This window comes from Anguilla rostrata, chromosome 3 (assembly GCF_018555375.3).
Source record: "Anguilla rostrata isolate EN2019 chromosome 3, ASM1855537v3, whole genome shotgun sequence".
In the NCBI taxonomy this organism is placed as follows: Eukaryota; Metazoa; Chordata; class Actinopteri; order Anguilliformes; family Anguillidae; genus Anguilla; species Anguilla rostrata.
In genome coordinates, this window is record NC_057935.1 from 48815780 (window position 1) to 48841224 (window position 25445).

The following is a 25445-nucleotide window of genomic DNA, read 5'->3' on the forward strand; positions in this document are numbered from 1 at the left end:
GATGAGGTTGCTTGTTTGGAGAACAGAAGCAGAGTTACTGCAACACAAGCTCTGGAAAGGGCCATGGTGGATTGTCTGTTTTGGTGTTTACAAGCACTGAGTAATGTTTTGAATCCTGTTGAATTTTCCACATCACTTAAGCTCTTTACAAAATGGCTTCTTGAGGGGCACAAAACAGTGATGTTTGGTAACCAAATATTGTAGTGCAATATCACAGTAAGATAGAGAATCTTTTATTTTGCTAATGTTTTTTTGTCCAAGGATTTTATTCAGCAGGGTGCTGCACTTATGAAACAGGAAAATGAAAACATTCTTTTGAGAATTGTTCTGGATATTGCTGAGATATTTAAGATTCTATTTAGTCCGTGGCAAATATAGCCCTTTACAGATTAAAGACTTTTTGATTCAATGTTGTTAAAATTCAAAATATTAGAACCAGGAATCGGCAGCAAATTCCAGAATTCTGCTGAATGAATCCTGACCCAGCAGTTCTTTGTGGAGTATTTAAATCCAGCATTTTCTCACCATGTATCACTGTGTGATTTTTATCTTTTATCTTTGACTTGCATCTCTCGGGTTGTTATCAACATTAATACAAGGAACTGAAAGATAAATGGTCTGTACTGAATTAATTTATTTATGTCTGCCTGGAGGCACAGACCTCATTTTGAGCACGCTCATGCCGGAACTTGCAGTATGTGGTCTAGATTTGAGGCTGGTAGGGGCTTGTATCAGGGAGGTTTGCTTTCTCACAGAGCAGAATGCTCAGCCCCACGCAAGCGGCATGTTTAGCTCTTGTGCTGTCTCGTACATATGGAGGATTACTGGAAGCATGTTTGGTGTGTAACAGGATGATTATAGTAGTTTGACCCTCTGCCCACTGGTGTCTGTGACTGGCGTTTGAAGAAGGGAGGCTAACCTTACTTTAATCTCTCACACTCTCTCAGTGAGACACCCCCCCCCCCCCCTCCCACCTTGCCGTTCCCATGTGACAAGACTAGAGTTTCTAGGAGGCAATGCTCTACAGGAAATTTGTGCACCCTTCTAGAGGCATCTTTTTGAATTCAAAAAGCAGAATTTAACTGAAAATATTATTCACACAACACAATTGTGCACTGTCATTTAAAGAGACAGAAACACTCTAGTTGTTATAAAGTTAACTGTTCCTGGAAAGACATGACATATTGTACCAAAATATGAAAGTAATTGAGTCTTGAGTTGTCCTCAGCCAGGGATTAAAGACGTGTGTGTGTCACTTTTCATTCTTCCTTATTTTGTAAAGAGCTCTCTGGATACACGTTTCGCTGGAAATCTGTGCTTCGCGTCCGAATGATTCATGAGCCTGGGGCCTCTGCCTCCCTGCCCTGCACGCCACTGGCTGCTGTGCACTGTAATCCAATGCACTTCAGCGAATACCAGCCTTCCCTCATTGGCTGAAGGAATCTACAATTCTACATCCAAGGGACTGGCTCTGGGAATTAACGCAGGCGATAAACACACACTTGATTAATTCGGTACTGCCTCTGCATTGTATGAAGGTTTAATTGTGCTTGTCCCTAACAAACAAATTAATGTGATTGATTCAGACTCGTGGTGCATATTAAAGCTTGAGGCTTACAGCATTATGTCTTTTTGCTTTTAGTATTCCCTCTTGATTTTCTGCAGGAAAGTTTATTTTAAATAAATGCAGTAGTTTTGGTATGAGTGGACCACCTCAGGATGAACTGTTTGTCTTTAGCCAGCCCTGAGCAGCTGGGGGCTGGATCATTAATGTCTCCGCAAAGGCCTGGCCTTCATATGCCCCCCCACCATTCATTAAACAGGAAGTGAATCAGGGAAATACTAGGAAGCCTCACACTGGTTTGCGCCTGGGGTCAGTGGTGACCTATGGGTCTGCGAGAGGCTGCCAGTGCGCTAGCCGCTGTGAGCTTTGGAGCTGTGAGCGGGGGTCCCTTACGTGGGCCTCCTCTGCCCCCCACGCCCCCCACCCCACACACACACACACACACACACACACACACTTTAAATCCGTCAGATTACGAATTACAAAAGCAGCACTGCCAGCCAACAAGCTCCAGTCAGACAGCCATGGCTGGGAACAGGCCTGTGGCAGAATGGGGAAAACAGAAAAGTTGCCTGAAAGAAATGAACAGAAGAAAATTAATTAAAATGTGCATATTATTTCAGTAAGGGTCTATCATGCTTTCAGAGTGTAGAAATTAACATGCAGAAAAGACACCTTTAACCTTCACCAAATACTTGTCCAAACCAAGAAAAGGACTGTAATTTTGATAGCTGTTAGAATCTTTCAAATGTCCACTTTAATGAAATGAGTGAAAAGTAGACAGATCGTTCTAGAATCATCAGTTGCATTTTGTTCCTCTCTGTGGCACTTCCGTCTGTTTTGAAGCCCTGCCAGGTATCCCGCGTTGTTCTTCTGTGTTCTGCACATGTGTGATGTTTTCCCTCTTGCAGCCTTTCACTTTAAAATAGCAACTCCTCCAATCTGAGCTGGGGTTGAGCTTGCAAAAACCATATCTTCCCCTGCAGATGTCTAACACCTTTTGAATAGCTGATTGTGCTGCCACGGGCTTGGGGAAATCTTTCAACACCATAAGTCTATTTTTTATCTCAAAGGAAAAGGTTTCCTACAAAATAAGCAGAGTATAAAATGCTCAGACAAACTTGACAAAAAATATCAACTGGGGTTGAACAATGACTAGTTGCACTGGAAAGTCCATGTAGATTATGAACACAAATGTCAAGGCAGTCTAATTCAGTTACAGTTACAGGAATGCTTTTTCACGCAAGAATTCCTTCTGCACTGTTTCCGCCAGATTCAATATGTTGAGTTTTATAACCTGGTCATTGCTGGCATACCTGCTGGGCTACATGCAATACCACATACTTTTCACCTGTGGGAGCCCAGCCCTCAGTCTGGTGCGATCTGGGATTTATTGCCTTTTATTATCCTTCAGGAAATGTCCTACATTCTTTTCCTGCCCCCCTGTTCCTCTAGAAACCGGACAGAATCAATGCAATATACTGTACGCCATTATGATAGTGTGTTTAAACCTGTACTATTCTTTGTTGGTTTGTTTGGCTTTGTTGAATTTCAGCCAATATCAGTGATTGTAGCATTGTTTTTTTTGTTTACAAGGATCAAATGTGCCCAGATTCTACACAGATTCGCAGATTTATGCTCATACCGTTCCATGTTTCAGCTGTTGGCTCATTCAGATAATATACAGTTAAATGCAAAAGTATTGGGACAGGGACACAATTTTTGTTGTTTTGTCTATGTGCTCCTGCATATTGGATGTGAAATAAAACTATGAATGTGAGATTGAAGTGTACACTATCAGCTTTAATTTGAGGGTATTTACATCCATATCAGGTGATCTGCGTTGGAATTACAGCCCATTTTATATATAGTGCCCCCATCTTTATGGCCATGTGAGATCTGTAGCAGGGTAACCATGGCAGTGGAGCAGTTACAGTACATGTGTCCTCTCTGGTGCAGGAGGAGTTGGCCTGCCGCTCTTGCACCATAGCCTCCTCCATGTCCTGTTGCAGCCTGTTTGCCTGCCTTCGCTGGGGCACTGTCCGCTTAGCTAGTATCGGGCGATTTGCAAGACCATTAGAGCTGGACTTACAGCAGATAATAGTGCATTAAGTGCCTGTGTCAGCTTTTTTGGAAGTGGACTGCTAGATGATAGAGCAAATAGAGTGAAATGCTATCATACATTATTGATTCCTGTGGAATTGCCAAACATGCCATTTACTCGAGACTCTGTGCATAATAGGGTGTAGTGGAGAGAGTGGGCCGCATCTTTGAGTAGTTTCGCATGAATCTGTGACCTGCTTGTGTTGTGAGTGTTACCTGGGTTTCATTTCCTCGTGAGAACAACCCTAGGTGGCTTAGGAATGGAGCACTAAGCATCCATGTGCACACAGGCATCTATTGGCTGTACTGTGGGAGTGCACATTCTCACTGTATTTCTATTATTTTATTATCTATTCTATTATTTCTATTATATATATATATAATTATTTTAATACCTGCATTATTTTATTTTCTTAAAAAAGTTGTGAGCAGAATATTCCCATTTGAAGAAGATAATGGGTTCTCTTGGAGACATCCTTTTCAAACAGAATATTTTTCCCAGTTGGGTAGTTCTGTCATCTGTAGTAAAGGTTGGGTTGGGCGGCCCAATAGGTTGTACATCACTAAAAACAGTTGGCACTATGCTAATTTAGTGTGGAAATATGCTTGGGCTTTTAACCCACCCACCTTTTAGCTGAGCTGCAGGTGCACAGTCATGAGTCACAAAAGTTAGCTCAGTTCACTTGGGTCCCGCCTTAATTTCCCACTGTGAAAATAGGGCCCATAAAGTTAAGTAAGCAGATACAAGTGAAGGCGACGCGTCGCTGTGGTCACTGCCTGTACGGGGCTTGCAGGAGCCAGCGGGGATCAGCTGTAATGTCCTTTCTGTGAGCCGCTGCATACTCCACATTCCTGACCCAGACTGTGGGCCTGTGGAGGAGAGGAGAGGCCCCGCCCACGGGGAGGCGGTCCTAGAGCCAGTGCACTCTGTTTAGATTTGGGGGGGGCAGGCAGTAGAGCAAGAACCTGGCGCTTGGGTATGGGATATAAACTTTTCAGTTAATATCTGGTTTGAGGAGGGCCGGGGTAAGGCTTGGTCCTTTTCATGTGGTTTTTTAATTAAAACATTAAAACAAAGTATGCCTGCTGCTGAATTGTTTTCCCACAAACTGGGGAACCTGCTTATAGGTTGAGGGGGGAATGCCAGGATCACACCCAGGCCTAGGGGAACTGGTAGTTGTTTTTTAAAAACTAAGTAGAGCAGACAATCCACCCTCCTGTTATATTTATGACTTTATGTATACAGGTAGAAAGCAGAGAGGGTAACAGATGGCGATGGGATCACAGCCCAGAAGGTGTTATTGGTGGTGTTTGGCCCGGGAGTCAGCTGCCCTATGCACTGAGCCACACATCTGACTGGCTGGAAAAAGGCTCTTGATGTTCAATGATTTCTCAAGACCACTGAATGGCACACTTGTCACATTTTGAATTAAATTTCTTTGAAGCCTTTGTTTTTCATGTATTTATCTTATGAATGCCCACTGTTGTATTTTTAGATTTGCTGCTTAAAATAGTGGTCACCAGAATGCACCAAAAGCCAACACAGTAGAATTGTACGGAAGTTCTTTAAATCAATTCAGCTGGGAGAAGGCAGAATGAAATATGGCTAATGTCAACAGCTAAGTTTTTTCCCTTGGACGCTGTTCGTAGCTGACCGAGGCAGCTTTATAGTGGGTTCTATGTTTGCTGCACTGCTACAGTGTGGTGACCTCCCCGATCTCAGTTTGTTTTACGGAGAGTTAACATGAGGAAGCTGGAGAGATTGGGCGAATAAGCTGGCTGTGTTTATGAACAGGCGGAGAGATGGTGAACCACAGGACCTGGTCTCAGTCAGCCCTGCTCATGCTCGGAGTCACTGAGGTGAACCTCCGACACATTCCTGCTTACCTCACCAGCCCCCTGTCCAATCAGGAGCTTCTGAAGTGGGTCCGGAGCATTACTCCACTGCTCTGCGGCTATCGCTGTGAGCTGCTTGGATAAAAGGCTCAGTTCTAATCTCCTTTTAACGTCCCTACTGACCGTTAAAGGAGACGCTCTGTTTTTTTTGTTTTTGACCTTAAACTCTGTATAATCTCTGTAATAAGTGATATGCGTTATTGTAAGCTTTTAGTTGTCCAGGATGAGAGTGTCCGATCACGATATTAATACTCTAATATTGTCACTGAGCTTCTCAAATATTATTTGAGGACTGCCCATCCTGTGCCAGAAGCACTTGTGTAATTATTTTTCCTCTGCCGCTTTCCACAGGCCCTGAAAGCAGCCGAGCGCAGGGTCACTCCAAAATTAAGGCTAAACCGCTCATTTTGCTAAACCTTTATTTATACAGGGAAATCACAAAAGCCCTGATGACAAAAGATAAAACAGGCGAAAGCTGAAGGTTCCAAGTGATAAAATGAATATGTGAAAATTAACAAAAAAAATTAAAATAAATTATAAAAACAGTTCACCAGTTCAATTCAGTCGGAACATTTACATTCAAAGGTAGCCAGTTTCTGACACACTTTGTAACAGGACATTCTGACACTTTTCCAGGACTGTTTCAGATTTGACTCTCATGGTAAATGGTAAATGGACTGCATTTATATAGCGCTTTTATCCAAAGCGCTTTACAATTGATGCCTCTCATTCGCCAGAGCAGTTAGGGATTAGGGGTTAGGTGTCTTGCTCAAGGACACTTCGACACGCCCAGGGTGGGGTTTGAACCGGCAACCCTCCGACTGCCAGACAATCGGTCTTACCTCCTGAGCTATGTCGCCCCGATTCTCTCATGCATTTCTAAACACATATGAGCGCATGTCTGTTTAACTGTGTGCCGTGATTCTAGAAGAACGGTTCTTCTTCCCGGCCCAATCAGTCGCATGGCCAGCTCAGAGTCCGCCCGCCTCGTTTGCTCTCCGCTGAGGCCTGTACCGCACGCGTGCAGAGAAACCCGACCCCCGTAACGCTCGACCCGCAGTGTGACACCACGGGCCCTCCAAGAACTGCGACATATCCGATGACGCGCGCTTCCTCAGTCAGGAAGGGCGTTGTGTCCGAGGTTACGTCAGCGAGCCCCTCTCCTGTGCTCCCCCCCCCCCCCAGCTTTGTTGCTGTGAGCTATTAGCCCAGGCGGCCGAGCTGTGCTACGCATGGCTGTTTGCTGAGCTGCGTAAGAACCTGCGCAGGCGAGCTACAGCCAGACCTCTGTGGATGCAGCGTTCATTTTCACCTACAGTCAAGAGAGACAGACTTACTTTTGGGAGTCTTAATGATATTGATTTTTTTCTTTCAAACGCTATTGGTTTACACAAAACAGCACAGACCTATGCATTCTGTTCCACTGTAGATGGAGTAGAAGGCCTACTGTTATTTACCCGAGCCTCGATGGAGGGACTAGCTAACTAGGAAGGTCAGTGTGCCTGTTCACCTCTCTACAGTCTCCTCTATTTGTTGGTAGCTCACCATTAACTGAACTCAAGAGGATTTATAGAGATCACAGGAGGGCAATCCTCCAAAGATTATTCAGAGCTTTTCTGCTTCCATTACCACTGCCACCACCCCCTCAACCCCCACCCACACCCCCGCTGTCCAGACACTCTGACTATGTCACTTCATACCGTACCTCTTTGATGACCCTCTATTAAATAATTTTAAAAAGCTCACTGAGGATGTACCCTTTTATTTTTATTTGTCTATTATTTGTCCCTTGCATACTCAAATATACAGGGAAATGTATTATGGATATCATATTTAAGACTACTGGTACTGCAGTAGTTTTGGTTAAGTCCCCAGCTGAGGTGTCCTCATCTTTTAGAACCGGGGTCTAGGCCTGCAACCCTGGCCCTGGAGAGCCGCAGGGTTCACTATGTTAACACAGCACTTAATTGGTCAATTAAAGCAGTTGATTATACCTTTAGCTCACCTCAGCTGGTTTCTTGGCTCTGATTTGGTTGCTGATTTTAGGGTAAAAGCAGCAGTGACTGTGCCTGTGCAGAACCGGGGTCACAGACCCCTGTCTTTGAGAGCGATCGCAGATTAAACACATTTCCCTGCTCTGTACCTCACCGCTCTGCTGATTTATGGGTAATGGAGTAATTTATGAGCGCAGCAGGCCGACCCTATCAGGGCTCTCAGGGCTCCCTGGTGCGAGGCGTGTTCCTGGGGGGTGACCTTTCAGACAGCGCCCCCTTCACTGCGCAACGGGAGTCCACCGACACGGTCAGTTTCACAGATGAAGTCTTAAATAATCCTCTCAGTACCGCCCCCCCCCCGTCCCCCCCACCACACACACACACACACACACACACACATACACCAACACTCATACACACACTCACACTCATACACACTCTCACACTCACACACACTCTCACACGCACACACACACCGACATATACTGTACACATACTCAGACTCACACACTCACACACACACACACATGCATACACACACACACACACGCACACACATTCTCTGTGTCTCTGTTTGCCTCTGCCATGGCTGCAGCCTGCTGTATCCTCCCAGAAGCCTCAGCTGGGCCTCTATGAGTTCCTGCTATTCTCTGCGGCTTCCTCCCCCCCACTCCTCCTGCTTCTGCGCTGCTCCTTTCCTTTTGTCTCCTTTCCTCACTGGCTTTCACACCTTCATACGTTCATTCTGTTTTCACATTCGAGTCCTCGAACTGATAAGAGAAGTGACATAGTAAAAAAATAAATAAATAAACTGCACAGAAATATCCCATACACTGTATAACAGGTGTTGGCATTAGCTGATCTGGCCAGTAAAATATTGGTTATTTATACCAGCCCACAATCTACCTTATGCTTTATCAATCTATCATTGATCTCACAAAATGGTTTGTTAAGTAAGACATTTCAGTCTAAGAACTGAAAAAATGCCTAAGATAAAAAATGCCTTTGGTTCACATATAAGGACATTTTCATTAGAAATTTTTGACAGTTGTTGTATCATAAATACTAGCTGGCAAGGTTGTGTTTATTTAATATGGAGCTTAAGTTTGTTGCTGTTCTTTCATTTATTTTGTTGTTTTTTTTGCATTGACATTTTGGTAAGCATATTTTAGTGTTTGGTGTCCTGCTCTCTTGCTGTATTGCAGCATTAGTTTCAAATTAGTGTGTGCTGCCAATTGCAGTGAGCTGTAATTTACGTCAACAAGTACCAAATACATGTACTTGTAAAGTGAAATTAATCACTGTCATTCAATAGGGGGGAAAACCTGTAACATTTCTGTGTAGTAATGAGATCCTCAAGTTAGAACTTGTCAGTGAGGTGGTGGAGGTGATGTGAATGCCGCTGCTTACACAGTGATATTTTAATTACAGAGTGCAGCTACAATCGGGATACATGTCCAGCAAAGAGTGATGGCTCACTCTCAGCAAATTATGGAGGGGCCCATAGGCCTGTGCTCCTCAGCAATAAGGCCTAAAGCTGCATGCTAAGATAGATAGATACAGCAGATAGAGGTTTGTTTGTAGAGATATGCTGCATGGTGTAGAGGCCAGCACTTTTCAAACCTATAGCAGTTATGTTGGGTCTGTGGGCAGGCTGCTGGGCAGAAGAGCATATCTGTGAACGCCTGCCTCACCGCTGAGCTCTGTGTGGTGCAGCGGGGCATGCTGGGAATAGCCACGAGAGGGGCCTGAAGATATCTACACCCGTATGGTGTCTTTGCCACTGAACATCCTGTCCTGACACTCTTTGCTTGATTTCACTGCAGTATATCTAACAGCACTTGTGTCTTGTCTCACCCCTGTATAAGCGCACTGTGTGAGTGATGTTTCTCCCAATCTGGATTTGATCACAGGATGCCATTTGAATGGTTCCTGCAAGCAGCTTGGGTGCCTTTGCTTTAAATTCAGAGAAACCCAAGTTCTGTTTTTACCGTCATGCCATTAGGTACAGAATTTAGGAAGGTGCATAGGAACTGGCCTGTTTCAGAGCAAATGTCTGCAACCAATATCAGCTGTAGGCCTTTTCCACTAGAGGGTGTTGTTGATAAGGCCTTCAGTGCTTTTTGCATTAGGCAAAGGGAGCCCACTTCAGCTTGTGGAGGATAAACTAGGTCCAGAAGTTCAATTCTCTTCGACATGGCTGAATTGATTTATTAAATTAATTACTGCCTTCACTGAACTGAAATCTTTTAACCATTTAACTAGTTAGCTGTGACTACAGCTGGTGCTTACATTGTCATTTAAAGAAAGTTTAATAGGCTCAATGGATGGATCTCAGAACTGACACGGGACAAGCATCTAAACCACCCTCTGCAGTTTCATTTGTGTCTTTGGGAATATGAGGAGTGGCGTAGCAGCCTAAAGAAAAGTCTGGAAATGTACCCTGTACTCCCCAGTCATCTGTTGGATAGCGCTATGATGCAGAGCTGCTCGGATCCTTTCAGTGGGAAATTGTGTGGGTTACAGATCTTATTCCATTTAGTGATCACATTATTACGATCCCCAGTGGGCCCAGCCATGAATGTTTGCTTTTACACAAAAGGTAGGCTATCTTTTAGTCACTCAGGCAACAGGCAGTCTGGCCAGGCTGTTTGTCTATCTCCGGTCCTGAGTAGATTGATTTCTCCTTTTTCGTTTGATACCGCCCGGTTCTACCCAGTTCTATTCATCTGGTTTAAAATGTATTTATGTTTATGTTTTGTCTTGTGAGAATTTCAATGTTATCAGTGGTTCCCTTCAATCCGGTGGATTGTTTGACTCACTGGCTGTGCTTCAGTGTAGTTCTGTGCTGGATTGAGTGAACATAATACAACCTGGGTTCTAGCACACAGAGTTCTGAGCCTGCAGTCTTCAGTGGTTCCTGTCTGAAACATGTGATTTACACTGATCCTCTGAAGGCTAGAATTTGTAGTGTGTGGGCTGGTAATTTTGTGGGTTAATGAGTTTCGTGAGAGTTGCGTGTTGAGTGCACTCTCAGCACTGTAGAACCAGGGCTTCCCCCTGAGCACAGGGTGGAACAAACAGGAGAACACAGCAGAGAGAGAAACAGGACCACAACACTCATTATTATCAGCTTTTTACCAAGGACAAGGAACCGCTGCAAAGTTCTACATTTCATAGAAAGACACAGATTAATTGGGAAAGGTTAATGCTTTGTAACCTGTTGGTAAAATTCACGTGTAAGCTTCAAACCATAGGTGCTTCAGAATGTTCTGGTATTAGTAATTAGAATACTGCATTGATGTTTGTTCTACTCCCTGGTTTTGTCATCCGGTGAGTTAGAGGAAGTTTGGGTGATCAGGGCAGAGCAGGGCTATCAGTGTGTAAGTTCTTGGTTGTGGCAGATTGAAGCTTTACGTCTAAGTTTAATGGGGGGGGGGTTATCTCCACTGGCTCACTGGCCACTCTGCACAAGAGATCGTTTGCTAGTGAAACTGAGGGTTAAGGGTCCCCAGCCAAGGGAACTAGTCAGACTCTTAATGCTGCTCTCGGGGTGACGTCACATTCTGTAGCAGGCATTCATGTGCTAACTCGTGCCTCTGAACTCTCAAACGTACATTAGACCCCTGTTTTAGTTTAACTTTATCTCGGTGCTTACAGGTTTAAAACAAGTGAGAGTGCTGAGGAAATATGGTCATGTGATTTTGGTTCCAGCTGTGTGTCTGCCAGCAAACAGACTGTGGGTCTGCCCGCTTCAGCCTGTAGGTGGCAGCAGCTGCATTAGCAGGAGTGTGGTGATTGGAGAAACAGGACTCTACCATGGGAAGGAGCACAGACGAGGGAGTAAGGGGGGAAAATAATTTCTGTTTTGCCAATATTTGACTCTACAATGTGCAATTGTATGGAAGGTTTTCATTCCTGTAGTGAGATCTTCCACATAAAGATCTGCAGCTTGTTAGAAAGGAAAGATTTGTCATCTGCCTGAGTCTAAACGTGTGGAGAGGAAAGTGTGGATTCAGTTTCATTGGATATAATGTGTTGAATTTGATGTCACATGTGCTAGCATAACTGACCTCATACATGGTGAAGTAGAGCTTCTGAATGTCAGTTGTTAACTTGTAATCGTCAGGAGCGGCGGGGGTTAGGACCCAGGTGCGGAGTGTAAAACACAGGAAACTCGAAAGGAAAGTTTAAACAAAGACTTTTACTCAAAAACGGGGAACAAAAACCAGGAAACAAAAAAAAAAAGGCCAGGCAGGGAAACTCTCAAAAATACAAAAACTTCTTCAAAACAGAAAACCCAAAAATCCAAAAACACGTAGAAAACAGAACTCGGGAAGGGCAGAACTCACAGAACAGAACGCGGGCAGAAACACACAGGCAGATATTCGCAGGAAGAAACACACAAGCAGAAACACATTGGCAGAAACACAAGGAACCAGCACCGAGTCGGGGAAACAAAGAACTTAAATAGACCGGGGGATAACAAGACACAGGAGAACTCAATTCACAATCAACCCAGGGGTGGAAGGGATAACGAGACACAGGTGAAAACACTGATAGAATGATTGAACACAATAATACAATTAAACACAGGGGAAAGGAATGAGGGAAACGAACAGAAATACAAAAACTGAGAAGTGCCGCCATCTGGCAGCCCAAAAAGGAAAAACAGAAACAAAAAGACAGAACCATGACAGTAATAGTGTTCCAAGGACGCAGTGAAGAATGTGAATAGAAGGCCCTGAATAGAGGCCCTGCCTGAGTTCCCTGAGCTGGGCACAGCTGGCAGTACCCCAGGGCTGTGACGACAGGGCTTGGCACAGGCTACGCTCATCAGGAGAGCGAGCAGGAAGCTGGGGAGGTGCCAGTGAAGCCAGTGTCACCATGGCCGCAGACGGCTCTCTGTGGGAAGCAGCAAACACTTCTGGGTGCAACGGTGCTTCCATACATACGCTTGAGTGGGTTGTAAAATTGTTGCTGTGTGTAAAAAAAATCAATCAATCAGTTTTATTTGTATAGCAGTTTTTGCAGAGAACTATCACTAAGACGCTTTACTGTACAGAGAGACAGAATTAAAATTTTCCCAGTGGTTGAGAAAAACACTCAATCAGTGGTGAAAACAACTCTCAAAAGGGAATATATCTTGGGAGGAACCTGGCTACAGAGAGGGAGCCCATCCTTTGGCTGGCCTGATGTAAAGTAAGGGTAGAATGTAATGTAACAGAAATGTAATCAGGCATCTATCACAGCCAATAATCAAGAATCAAGTGTGTTGAGCAGGTTGGTGTTGGGGCATTAAACTAGCAGGTAAAGGTAAGGTAGAATTGTCTAAATGAAGGGATGTCTGATATGCAGTTCAGTGGGGCAGGTTAAAGCATCTGGAGCTCCAGGATGTGTCAAGGCATGGGCTTGAACCAGGGGACAGTACTGGAGCAGTCACAGGGCTGGAGTGGTATGTGTATGTGTGTGTGTGTGTGTGTGTGTGTGTGCGTGTGCACGTGTGTGTGTGTGCGTGCGTGCATGTGTGCATGTGTGCATATGTGTGTGCATGCCTGTTTGTGTGTGTGTGTGTGTATTTTGTGGTAGAGTTAATGTGCTTACATGGCATTAAGTTATTTCTGTCAGAGGCTCCCTGTGGCCGCAGTACAAAGCAGAGGAAGCGGTGCCTCTCAGGAGGGTGAGTTTGGTGCGTCTCCCGGGGTAAATAAACCTTCCCTGAAATACCCGGCGCTGGGGAAGAGGATGTGGCCCCTTTTATCTGCTAAGTGCCATTTTGGCAGGGGGACGAGGGACGAGCTGACCTGCAGTCAGCAGCGGTAGAGAGGAGTCCCACTGTGCACATCACACAGGGGCCCGTAGCGTTGGGCGTGTGGAGTTTATTTCACCACATTCTGGAGTCATCAGGACTCCCTGCCTTCCCCTTTCCTGTGTGTGTGAACCTGCGTGGACTGAGGGCTCACAGTCAAAGGGTAATCTTTCACTCTCGCTCTTTCTTTCTCATCACTTTCTTGTTACGAGGGCTGTTTTTGGTGGGGTGGGGTGACGGGGGCGAATTAAGAAGTTAGTCGGTTGTTTGAAGCCCCCATTCATTAGCAGCCTGTCAAGTGCATTTCATTAGGTTTCCGGTGCAGTTCAACTCGCACATAAACTTGCCATTTACTGATGTACTGTTGCCATCCATCGCACCATGGTTGGGTTGGCCTCATATGCGAGCGAAGCAAATGATAGCCAAGGTAGTGGCTTTGTACAACACATGTTGAAGCTTTAGCATCTCTTTGGAAGCAGAATATTGTAATAGATCTTTTTCTTGCAGTACACAATTTTGTCATTTCAACCACGTTGAGATCCCCTTTACCTTCAGGTTATGCATTCAACATCCAGTCAGCACTAGCATTTCTAAGTATTTAGTGGGTCAAAATGGCTGAAATGAAACTATAATTATAGTTACTGAACAAGCATTGCCAAAATCAGCGCTCGGTTGTGAATTTCTGAGCTCATCTGCAGAAGTACAGGAGTCACATTTGGGCACTAAGCAGGACCCTGTGAAAATGTACCCTTTTCCCCACAGACACTAGGGTCTGTGTGAAGTAAAGTGAGCAAGATAATATTTTTTTGTTGTGGTCATGAAATATTTTTTCTCGAGCACCCTCATCTTATTCCTTCCTCAAAATACAGGAACTCAGCTTTTTGCATTTGCATTCCTCGCAGGTCTTGAGTCAAACACGTAAGTGTTTTGCCCCGTGAGAACACGAGTCATAAAAATGATACATTACACTGTGCATACAAAAGGGGGTTGTGATACCTTTGAGGCACTTGAAAACTGTTTGACAGTTTTGTGTTTGTGCAAATGCAGAATTGTGCAGCAACAGTACCTGCAAAGCACGGCCGCGTTCTTTCGATGATTGTTAGAGCGTGCTTTTTCTGGACGGTCTCAGAGTGGGGACCGAGGCCTGCTTCGTGTGCTGCGACACAGGCGACCCCAGGAGAGCGGACTCCGCAGGCTGCCCACCTCTGTCTTCCTGGGCCTTTTCAAACCTCCAATTAATGAGGAAAGTGTAGACCCTCACTGATGCTGAGGAGATGAGCCTTGTGTACGTGCGCCCTCCATTTCCTCTTTGCTGTGCGGAAAGGTTAAACCACAGATGCCTTTGATGTCTTTAATTAGACTCGACCGCCTTTCCACTGCCTGCTCCGCGACACATCGGCGCAGCAGAGAAACCCGCCTTCCTGGATGCAAGGGCAAATATGACTGGCAGACATGGCTCCGCGGGCGGGCTTTCGCATCATGACCTTTTTAATAATGGTGATTCAGACGGTGATGCAAGCAGTGCATTACGTCCTGCTGTGACTGTAATCAGAGACGACCTTTAATTGGTCTGACATCATGAGAGCAGCGTCACATGGGTCTCTTTCCCAGCAATTGGAGTGACTTGCCGAGCCTCTGTCAGTCGTGTAGGTCGGTCTGACCACATTCCATTTGGGAAGCATGCGCATGTGCGCATGCGTACACCGACGCAAGGGGACACGCACACCGTACGCGTCAGTTTTACGTTCTCCCCCTTCGCGCATGAAAATGATTCATTCCGCGTACCGATCAGCTGAGTCCTTCAGAGCTTTCAGTCTTATTTCCCAGAGTGCACCGAGTCGGATGCCCTGCTGTGACAAATGTGGAAAAAGCCTTCTGCTCCTGCTATTTTTGGATAACCAGGTGTGTCTGGCATGACATCACGATGGTTGCGCTGTCCCTGCTGGACAGGCTTAAAGTGAAAGTGTTCTCTTTTTCTGAAGCTATCGCATTCCTGGAGGATGCTGTTGGTGGGGGGCCGAGGCGAGTGTGATGCGGGACCAGGTAATTCTGTGGGCCTGCTGCTTTGGGAACAGGAAGCTGGGTTTGGGTGACTCAGCAAAAGGCCCCACCTGAATTAGTCATTGCCAGTTCACACTAAATTTAGAGCAGTTCACACATCTCCTGAGAGCGCAGTTGCACCCCGTGCACAATGCAGCCCTTTCCTCTCCGCATCGTCACTATTCATAGAAGTGTGATCTTCTCCTTTTGCGCATTACTTTGTGAAAATGACCTGTTCTGTGGCGTCTAACTGTTCAAAATAAAATTGATATTTAATCAGTTGCTTTACCTGCATTCTTTGTCGCTACAGCTAAAGTCACCTAAACCAGCACGCAGTATGACGTCAGACATAACGATGTCATATGGCCTGTGGTTGTTTTTGATAAAGTTTTGCTCTTGAAGGTTTCGCTAGAAACAAAAGGCGCATACAGACTCCTGGACTGGGCGGAGTTTAAGTGTCAGAGTTCAATTGTATTCTCCAGATGACCTGAGGAATGCGTGATACCCACAGAAGGGCTGTTGTTATTTGTGTAATGTGTTTGGGGAATCAGATGCACACTTTTGGGGTGATGGAGAGTATACTTCAGACCCCTGTCTCTAAAGTTAATCCAGTATTGCGGCTATTTCTTGAAGCGTTTGAATTAGCTTTATTTGTAGAATTAGAGTCTGTTAATATGCTTAAAAGCAAACTATTGGCTTTATTTAGCATTCATTATCCTAATGCACTCCCCGGGGATACTTCTAATGTCATGAAGCCATTACGTTGGAAAGCTACTGAGATGGCATGGCACAACTAATCCTCTGGCTGATGTTACAGCTGCAGCTGTAGAATAAATGAGTCCTCACACTGTATTTTGAAATGGTGCACTTAGGGCACATCTTAGCCTTGTTCCTTCTCCAGTAAAAATATGAAGAAAATTCTTACTTTGTCACTGCGGTATTTTCTGCTCAATGGGCAAGGCGTCTCTTCTCACCCGACGGGGATTTATGAACACTGAGCCGCTTTTTCCGTCCCATGATTCCCTGCGGTAGGACGTCTCGGTGCGCTGAGGGGAGAGGCCCAGTCCAGCGCCCTCCGGGGGGGTAACTCAGGGTGTGGTAACGAGGGCGGGGCAGCAGCACCGTGGGGACCCCGGAGCGAACGTCACGGTCGCTGGTCACAGCCTTTGGTCTCGCGGCATTCTTCTGCGCGCCGATAAGGCCTCTTTGAGAAGCACCGGCTGCTAGGCTGCCTGATAAGAGGAGAGGGGCCCCAGCCTTGACAGCGTACACTCTGCTGCACGCTGCTGCTTTGGCTGCCAGATGTTGCACTTGGTTCTCTAAACACATTTCGCAAGGCCCTTTTTCAGGAGGTCCTTTTCGCTGACAATGTGTGCTGCCCCTGCTTCAGGATTGTTTTAGTTTTTTGGGGGAAGAAATATGGCTTGCACCTTGCACGCACCTTGAAATGAGACATGCTCTCTGGTGTTGCCGTAGACTAGTTCTGGCATGTGGGAGTGTATGGAATCTGTGTCCTGCAGGCAAGAGATTACTTTCATGGGGTCACAGAGGGCTGGGTGGACGGAGTGCTGAATTAAAGTAGGTTGCGAGGAAGTGGAGAGAAAAGATGGGTTCGTCAGGTAGGGTAACTGCAGTCCGCACTCCTCCCTCCTTCCCTCTGTTACCACCCTCCTCAGGGCCCATATGGAGCACCAGAGCTTTGTGTATGACCTAACAAAAGGGGGGGGGTGTCAGGGAGCTGCTGAAATATTCATGTCATTCACAGGGGGACTTTCTACTCCTGGAGTAAGGGGTTAGGGGTGCCCCATTCTCCTGCTCCTTAGTACATACAGTACACATGACGGGTCTGCCTGACCTGTACTCCTCTTGTACTCATGTTTAATAATAATAGTAATAATTATAATAATAATAAACATTCTTTATAGTGCTGAATATTAAACATAGACTTCTATATTCAGGAGAAACAGGAGAGTGAATACTGAGAGCTGTACCTTTGAATTGCTGTAGAAGAATCCACATTCCTTGATTAGAGGGGTGATTGTTCTCATATTAATAGCATTACCAGCTGTGTTGTGATGATGTGGGTTCACTGACCTTCTGGCTCATCATTAGTCCTCCAATGTAGTGCTCTTAATGAATTGTCCTTTAGTCAGCATTGATTTGGCCCAGCTGATGGCAGTCATGTTGAAACATCAGAGTGAGGATGTGATTACCTAGTTCATGAAATCTCCCTATATACAAGCAAAATATTCTGTCTTACTGTTGAGTGAGGATGGTTTTTTTTGGGATTCAATGATACGTGTTTCCATTGAGTGCATTCAATAGTTTTATTGTCGTTCGAAAGCTACACAAAGTGTGAAATGTACATCAGGCATATCAATCACAGTTGCAACTGGCTTTTAAAGAAAATGAGCTTCCGAAGTCTTCAGTCTTTGGAAGCACAACCAAAATCATTTCTTTCATTGAGACGAAATGAGACTTCCTAACGGGCTTGCACCCCTAGCTTTCCTGTTGCTGCCCGTGTGTGTTTGTGCTGTGACGCCCGTGCCTGTCGGAGTTTGAGTGACGGCCGGACGACTGCGTTCTCTTGGAGGACCCAAGCAATTGGCACGCAGAGGCGGGAAACAGCCCCCCCCCCCTCCCCAAAACCAAAGAAATAAACAAAGATGGACAGTGTCCGTTTCCTTCCTCAGAGAGCGCACCTTTCACGCTCACTTTGTTTGATGGCTCTTTTTTCCTGTAATAGGACATAAAGGACAGTAATAATAATAATAAACTTTATTTGTATCGCACTTTTCATACATGAAATGCAGCCCAAAGTGCTTCACATTGTAGTAGATTGAAATTAAAAATATAGATAAATTACTATAGTAATAAATGCATAGATGGAGGCATTTAAGGTACAATAGGATTGCCCTGTCCGTGTGGTACGGTAGTACAGTAGTTTACTTCTGGACATTTTCCAACTACACTGGATATGCTAAATGTATAACGTTACTTACTTGTCACTGATAAGAATGGGTCAATAAAAATGGTTCTGTGAGTTTTACTTTACAACCGTGTGATACGGTGTTTTTCAACAAGCAGTCAGATGTGTTTGGTAGTTCAGGGTTTTTCACCTTGAGCTCTTGTGCCTAATCTTTTATTTTGAGTACACTTTACTTTATGTTGTATTAATATTGAAGGCTTAAACTCTTCAAAGCCTTTGGAATGTTATGTAAATGGGGAACGACCCGTGCAGTCAAAAGATAGCAGTGTATATTTAAGCCTTTAACAAGCTAGCCAAATTTAGTATTCTACTGTAAATAATTGTTCACCTGGATGTAATGTGGATTATAACTATTCCTTTGATTTTTTTAGTAGTTCTGTCTGGCTTAAGAAAATCAATATTTAGGTTAGTGTCTGAATATTCAGAATTTTGGAGCAGTTGATATTATGTAAAAGCTTCAAAATATCTTTTTTGTAATATAATATTCTCAATTGTCCTGTTATAATTAAAGTGTTTTTCTTAATGATTATTATATTTAGGTGAACTATGGTTAATCATCTGATCTAGACTTCAGTATGCATCTTTCCGTGTCAAGGAAGAAGTCCAGGAATAATCATCGACTTGACTGTTCTTTCCCATGTCCCACACCCCTAGAACACACTGAAACTAAACCATTAAGAGGGCTATTGGAAGGAAATTAGAAGAGCTGTTTCAGTTCTAACCTTGAGCCATTATTTTGTTTCAGTTGTCAAACAGTCTAGCTTTGCGAAATTTGTTTGATTTGGGTTCCCTGCGGCCCACCAAACAGATGAGGAGATCTTACATAAGGAGATTTTAGGGGTGTGTTTGGCTTGTGAGGGAGTTTGATTTAAAACTGAAGGAAGTGGTTATTTAGCCGTTTTGTTCTTCATCTTTGGAGCTGTCTAGCCAGTCTGGGTTGTTCATAATGTGTCTCTATTCATAACTGTCGGCTAGCCTCTTTGATGCTCCAAGGCATGGGGGTGTACACTTTTAGTCCATTTACTCTGCAGTCCACTTGCCCCCATCTTCCACGGGCAGGCCAACAACTGACCCTCCATCCATAGGCAATGCTATGGTCAAATGTGCATCACACCGTTGGACTCCGGGTCAAAGTTCACACTGGTGACATCAGGGCTAAGTTCAGACAGTGAGGCAAGTGCATCACTGTGTTAGTTAAGTGTATGTTAGTTTGGGAATATACACATGCATTCGTTCTCTTGCTTCCGATATGCGTGCGCAGAAGTTTTCATTGAAAATGATAAGAGTAGTCTGAGAATGAGGGAGCCGGGGAGGGAGGGGGGAGCACTGAGGAGGAAGGGAGAGGGAGAGAGAGACAGTTTCGGCATCAGACGCATCAGACGCATGCTGGCAGTGGCTAGCAGTAGACCATTAGCTGAACAAGCAGCACCAGCCGCAGCAAGACTCAGCATCCCTCATACCACTCAGAATGGACCTGATCAGCCCTGTGGGACACTGCTGTTTCTACTGCTAAGACCTTGCTGCCTGCTTCTCTCTCTCTCTCTCTCTCTCTCTCTCTCCCTCTCCCCTCTTACTCTCTCCCTCTCCTCTTTCTCTCTCTTTCTGTGTCCTGGAGAGTCTCAGCCTGTTAGTGGCTCAGCTCGGTAGGGGGGTTAGGGGAGGTCCCCAGGATGGTGAGGTGAGGAAAGCGGGTCACCTGCCGGGAGGGCTGATGGACTGAGAGCGCGTGTTGGGATGGGCTGCACCACCAGCATGGTTCTGTTCGAGGGGCTCCGCACGGTCGTCCAGAGCAACTGTGGCTACATCTGTAAGAGCGTGACTGAGCCCAGCGGGCCTGGGGAGGGCGAAGCAGCCCCCGCCCACAGGGAGTCCCGGGCATGGCCGACAGCAGCACTGGTAACGCGCGTACGTGTGTGTGTGTGTGGCTGTGTGTGATTGTGTGTGCTTGTGGCTGTGTGTGTGTGTGTGAAAGAGAGAGACTATGTAGATGGCATATGGGGTGGGTCTGGCCATATGTGTTCCTCTTTGACATTGTACCTGAGTCTTATTTATTATTTTTTGTCAGAATCAGAGGCTTGATGAGCAGTGTCTATCTAGTATCCCTGTTCTCTGAGGTCCAGTGAATTACGCGCACACATTTACAACAGTTATTTTCAGTGTATGTGCAACAGTGTTGTTGTATTATATTTTAAAGGTTAGACCATTTACTTGACATCAGTTTTGTGCATAATAGAAAACAGGCTTTGGTCCCTCTGGTGAAAACTTTATGATGTCATTTAGATCTCAAATTAGGATGTGCATTCTGATTGAATAATGAATGTGAACCAAACTTAACCTCCCAGTGAATGTGAAAGGAGCTTCTGTATGTGTCTGATTGTATTGCCATGCCTCGTGTGTGAAATTATACTGAGAGGTGATTCTGAAAAGAGATTCTGCAGGCAGGGAGTTGAAGTCAATGGGAATTTTATTTATTTATTGATTTTATTTAGTTCGTTTATTTAAGAAGGGACAGTGCATATTAATCAACAACAAATGTAAATATGCCAGATTTAGCCAAAGGCTAATTTTCACCTGTATTCCCTGGAATCTTTCATCATCAAATCATTAGATACTGTCGAGGCTGTGAGCTGGATGTCAGCCTGGTCCACCATTCTCCTTGGGGTGCTGGCTTGCTCCTACTTACTGGTTCTTGGAAAATGATTTAGTCTTTGGTTAACTACTCTCCTGAGGCAGACAGTATTTGTTTTTACCAGTCCAGTGACAGTGATCACATCTGTGGAAAGGTGAACTGGCTTGGGTGCTGCCAAGTCAAAGCTCTGATGAGACGAGATGAGTTCATTGAATTAGCGGCCTGACGCGGTCTAAAGGAAATTGTTTGTTTTGTCAGCCTGTGCATTTTTCCTTTTCAACATCTGTTCATTCTGTAATGAATACATTTTGCATGCATTTGCCAAGAATGGCTGCCCAAGGACAGAAATTGCAGAGCAAAGGTGTGAATGGGGAGTAAACCTTTGCAGTATTTTATTTGAGTCTGGCATTCAGATGACTTGGAAAGAATAAAGGAGAATTCCTGTAATGTGTGTGCAGTATAGGATTTACTTCAGAAGACCTGCAAGGTAGAGAGGGGAGCATGCCTATACTGTCCTCTCTGGGCATTTGACGTTGTATGGAACAGTCCTGACAGCAATAAAGCACAGTTTAATATTGTGAATGAATATTCCCGAGTATGGTCTTAACATCCCGTTCTTTTTATATTTATTAAAGAGCGCTGTCCTTTTTATCCCTTTTAACTGAAGAGCTTGTGGTTTTTTCAGTTAAGGCAGTGGATTAGTTCAGGTGATGAATGTTGCTGTGTAAATGTGGCTGGATTTGCCCTCATTGTGCGATGTGTATGGCAGTCCAGGAACAGGACCCGGTCGTTAATGTCCACACTTAATTAGAGAGGCTGTGTTTTTCATCAGAGACGGCTTTGTTTGCAAAGGCCATCGCTCTGTTTTTGCACCCGATCCCACAACACCAGCACGCCCCTTTTGTTCTTCGGCGCGTTCACGTCTCTCCTCAAGGGGCTCATCGATCCAGAAGGGGAACTTGGATATCCCACAAGGAAGTCTCCCCACAAAGATGTCTTTGGCAAACAAAGGTTGACCTGACTTTGGATTCCCGTGAATGAGATGGATCTGCGGGCTTGAGGGCCTAGCTGAGGAATGATTTGCTTTGATTGATTTATTACTGGCGAATGAGCAGCTCTGTATTTATTAGCTTGCTCAATAAAATGTTTTCTTCTTGCTGAGATGTATTCATCTCGAGAATAATGTCTTCATACAAAAATATTCTGATTATTTATTACTTACTATTTACTATTCTCTCTGGTGTGTTTGCACCATTAACATAGCAGTTTTTACTGTTTAAAGTTCAAAGGAACACTGCAGAAGAGAGGCAAGTTAATCAAATGCTCTGAGAAATCATGTTCCTAAGTTACTAACTGCATTGTAGAGATGCGTTGACATAGCAAATACTAAAATATTGGTCCTGTGCTCAAGAAAGCTTACTTGTGTTTGTAGATGAGAAGGGATACTGCTCGCACATTGACTTATACCTGCCTTTTTGATGAAAGCCAGGTGTCAAAGAATGGATTCTGTTGACCAGAATTTATGATTTTCTTAGATCACCCATGGATTTATTCCTCTTAATAAACAGAATTATGGTACAGTATATGGACCACTACAGCTTTAAAAAGAATGACCTCATTGTCTTCTTGACTTTTCATTCCAGAATTCCTGGAACGTACTTACATGAGTCATCCATATGCTTCTAATAAAGATATTTGTGAAATTAGCTTTTGTTTGTATAATGAAGATTACGTTCTTTATCTGACTACAAAACTAGAAAACTTAGCAATGGAGCCAAGTCAGTAGATCCCCAGTATTTAAAGGCTCTTGCATGTTTGTGGTACTCAGGATGAAGTCGCCACTGGTTCTTACCATTTCTCACATTTGCCAGTCAAGGTCTGGTATTTACATGTAAACTAGACTGCATTAATTGGGACAATTGATTACTGCATTCCTTCAATGGCCAAAAACTCCATTTTTACTTTTTCTCTCCTTCACTCTCTCTCTCTCTGATTCTTTCTATAAATATATTTCTTTCCCTCTCTTTATGTCCCTCTCAATGTCTTACTCATTCTCTCTCACTCTATTGATCTATCTCCCTTTCCCTTTCTCTCTCTTCTTCTGATTCTCTCAGTTCTTCTCTCTCATCACTAGTGGAAAATGGCAGCCTTCAGCTGTGGCCTTTGCAAACACAGGCCGTGCTTTCTCCAGAGCTTCCAGCAGGGAAACAATGGGCTGTTCCGTTAGTGAAGGGAAAAAACAAGGCACTGCGTGATTTTTTTTTCCGCTTTTGTGATTGTTTCCGTTGTTAGGCTTTCAGGCTGTGCTGTAACTCCATCAGCAGGCGGGAGCCCCTGGGTCCTGATAACATTGATGTCCTTTGCGTGGCCTCTAGCGCACTGATTGGGACAGAAGACCATTATCCTGAGCCCTGGAGCTCCTGCATAGATATCAGCTGCGTGACCCTGCTGTCCTTCGAGCCGCAAATCTTTTGCGAAGATTTCCGACAATGGTTACAGTATTTAATGAAGACAGATGCGTAAAAGTAGGATGCCTTTGACAAGATAGTTTAAGGATGTGTCTTGCGGACCAGTTTGAATAGCATTGCATGAACCAAAAGTAAGGGTTCATATAGTTTACCAGATTTTCCTCTGGGGAATGAAAGCAAAAACAAATGTGTTTGTCAGTTGGAGCATGTTTTAGATTTTGACGCACGTCACAGTGATTTAGACAAGTACCATACTAGGCTTTTCTGGAGTAAAACGTGGTGGTGCTTAGTGACTGCTGTTCTTTGATATTTGCGCTTGTTTGACTGTTTCGCGCCTCAGGACAGAGAACGTGCATGGAAATATTATCTGATGGAATGCACACCTTTCCAGGAACACCTCAGACTCCTGTATAACTGTCCTCTTTGTCTCTGCGTGGCTCTGCAGAACTGCACGGTGTGGTCACGTGACTTTGAGTGACAGGTCTTGACTAGCAGCTCTGCTATCGCTGATGTCACACAGAGAGGAGTGCATTACGATTAAGTGCATGTCCTCCCCTCACCTGTCCTGCATTACCTGGCTACTCTCTCCAGACCCACGGTCTCACCTGAACTGGCCACTCTCTCCAGACCCACGGTCTCACCTGAACTGGCCACTCTCTCCAGACCCACAGTCTCACCTGAACTGGCTACTCTCTCCAGACCCACGGTCTCACCTGAACTGGCTACTCTCTCCAGACCCACGGTCTCACCTGAACTGGCTACTCTCTCCAGACCCACGGTCTCACCTGGCCTGGCTGATCTCTCCAGACCCACGGTCTCACCTGGCCTGGCTGATCTCTCCAGACCCACGGTCTCACCTGGCCTGGCTGATCTCTCCAGACCCACGGTCTCACCTGGCCTGGCTGATCTCTCCAGACCCACGGTCTCACCTGGCCTGGCTGATCTCCCAGGGGTCCTGGCCGAGGGCCGGCTGACCGCTGAGCTCACATTCCTGGAAGGGCGGGGTGAAGACGGGACATGTGTTTTTGTTGCATTCCAGGCTACACCCTCTCTGCTGCAGGGTCTTGGGAAAACAAAGGCTCCCGCCTATTACATCAAGCCTGCGTTACGCAACTCCCGTCGCCCGCGCCCCTCAGCCTGGGCCGTCTCAGACACACGCAGACTCCCAAAACCACGTCCTGGCAGGCGCACTGTGGGACTGGACCTGGTATTGTTGAAGGAGAGGGATTGGCCCAGCGTGTGTGCATTCTGGGAGTGCGGCGCTGACTTCACTCTGTGACAACAGACACATTATAGCTCTCTAAGACACTGGCACTTCTCAGCCTTCAGCACATTTTCAGAGCCATTTTGGATCTGCTTTCAAGTACATTTAAGAGTGTAAAACATTGCATTAGAGGTCTCCATTTTGGAAGCAATAGAAAATCAGGTCTGCAGTCTCTCCAGCACTATAAAGTGTTGTATGTTTGTGTGTACGTGTGTTTGTGTGCGTGTTCGTTTGCATGCATTGCATTCAATGTTTTATTACAGATACACATAATTGGGTTTTTTAAGTAACCTGAATCAATTTTGACTGAACTCCCAGGAGACTTGGGTAAGAGATTGTCCTCATTAATACAGCGTTCTCCTTAAACTTCTGATCCAATTTAAATGGACTAAAAAAAATACAGCAGCTGTGGCTTTGACATTCTGGCCATTTTAATAATCTGAATGGCAGAGAAAAAATCATGGCAGTTAGTTTGCCAGAATACGGCTTTCGGCAGCGTTCATTACTGAAAGATAACTGGCTTTGTTTTAGCCAGGTCTGTTGCATCGGTATGGTCATATGATTTAAGTAGGACCAAACCTTTCTTCAGGAATGGGATGCTAGGATGTAACCACAGTAATAATGAATAGAGGACCCTAGAAATGGAACAGTGCAGGCAGCTAGCTTTAATGAGACTGTGGTGTGGATTG

The 25445-nt window shown here is 45.0% G+C and overlaps 1 protein-coding gene across 8 annotated transcripts in view; it reads left to right on the forward strand.

The window, feature by feature from the left end:
- The window catches only part of LOC135251024 (dedicator of cytokinesis protein 9-like), a 105712-nt gene that overhangs the window by 12975 nt on the left and 67292 nt on the right, over positions 1–25445 (forward strand). The window contains exon 1 of one of the 8 annotated variants that reach the window (XM_064327975.1): positions 20025–20291. The exons of 4 other annotated variants lie outside the window; for them this stretch is intronic. In XM_064327975.1, coding sequence (XP_064184045.1) covers positions 20130–20291 — 162 coding nt within the window. In that variant the 5' untranslated portion in view covers positions 20025–20129. Of the gene's footprint in view, positions 1–20024; positions 20292–25445 lie in introns of those variants that run through there. 3 more of the 8 variants (XM_064327973.1, XM_064327972.1, XM_064327968.1) reach the window with 3 other exon arrangements.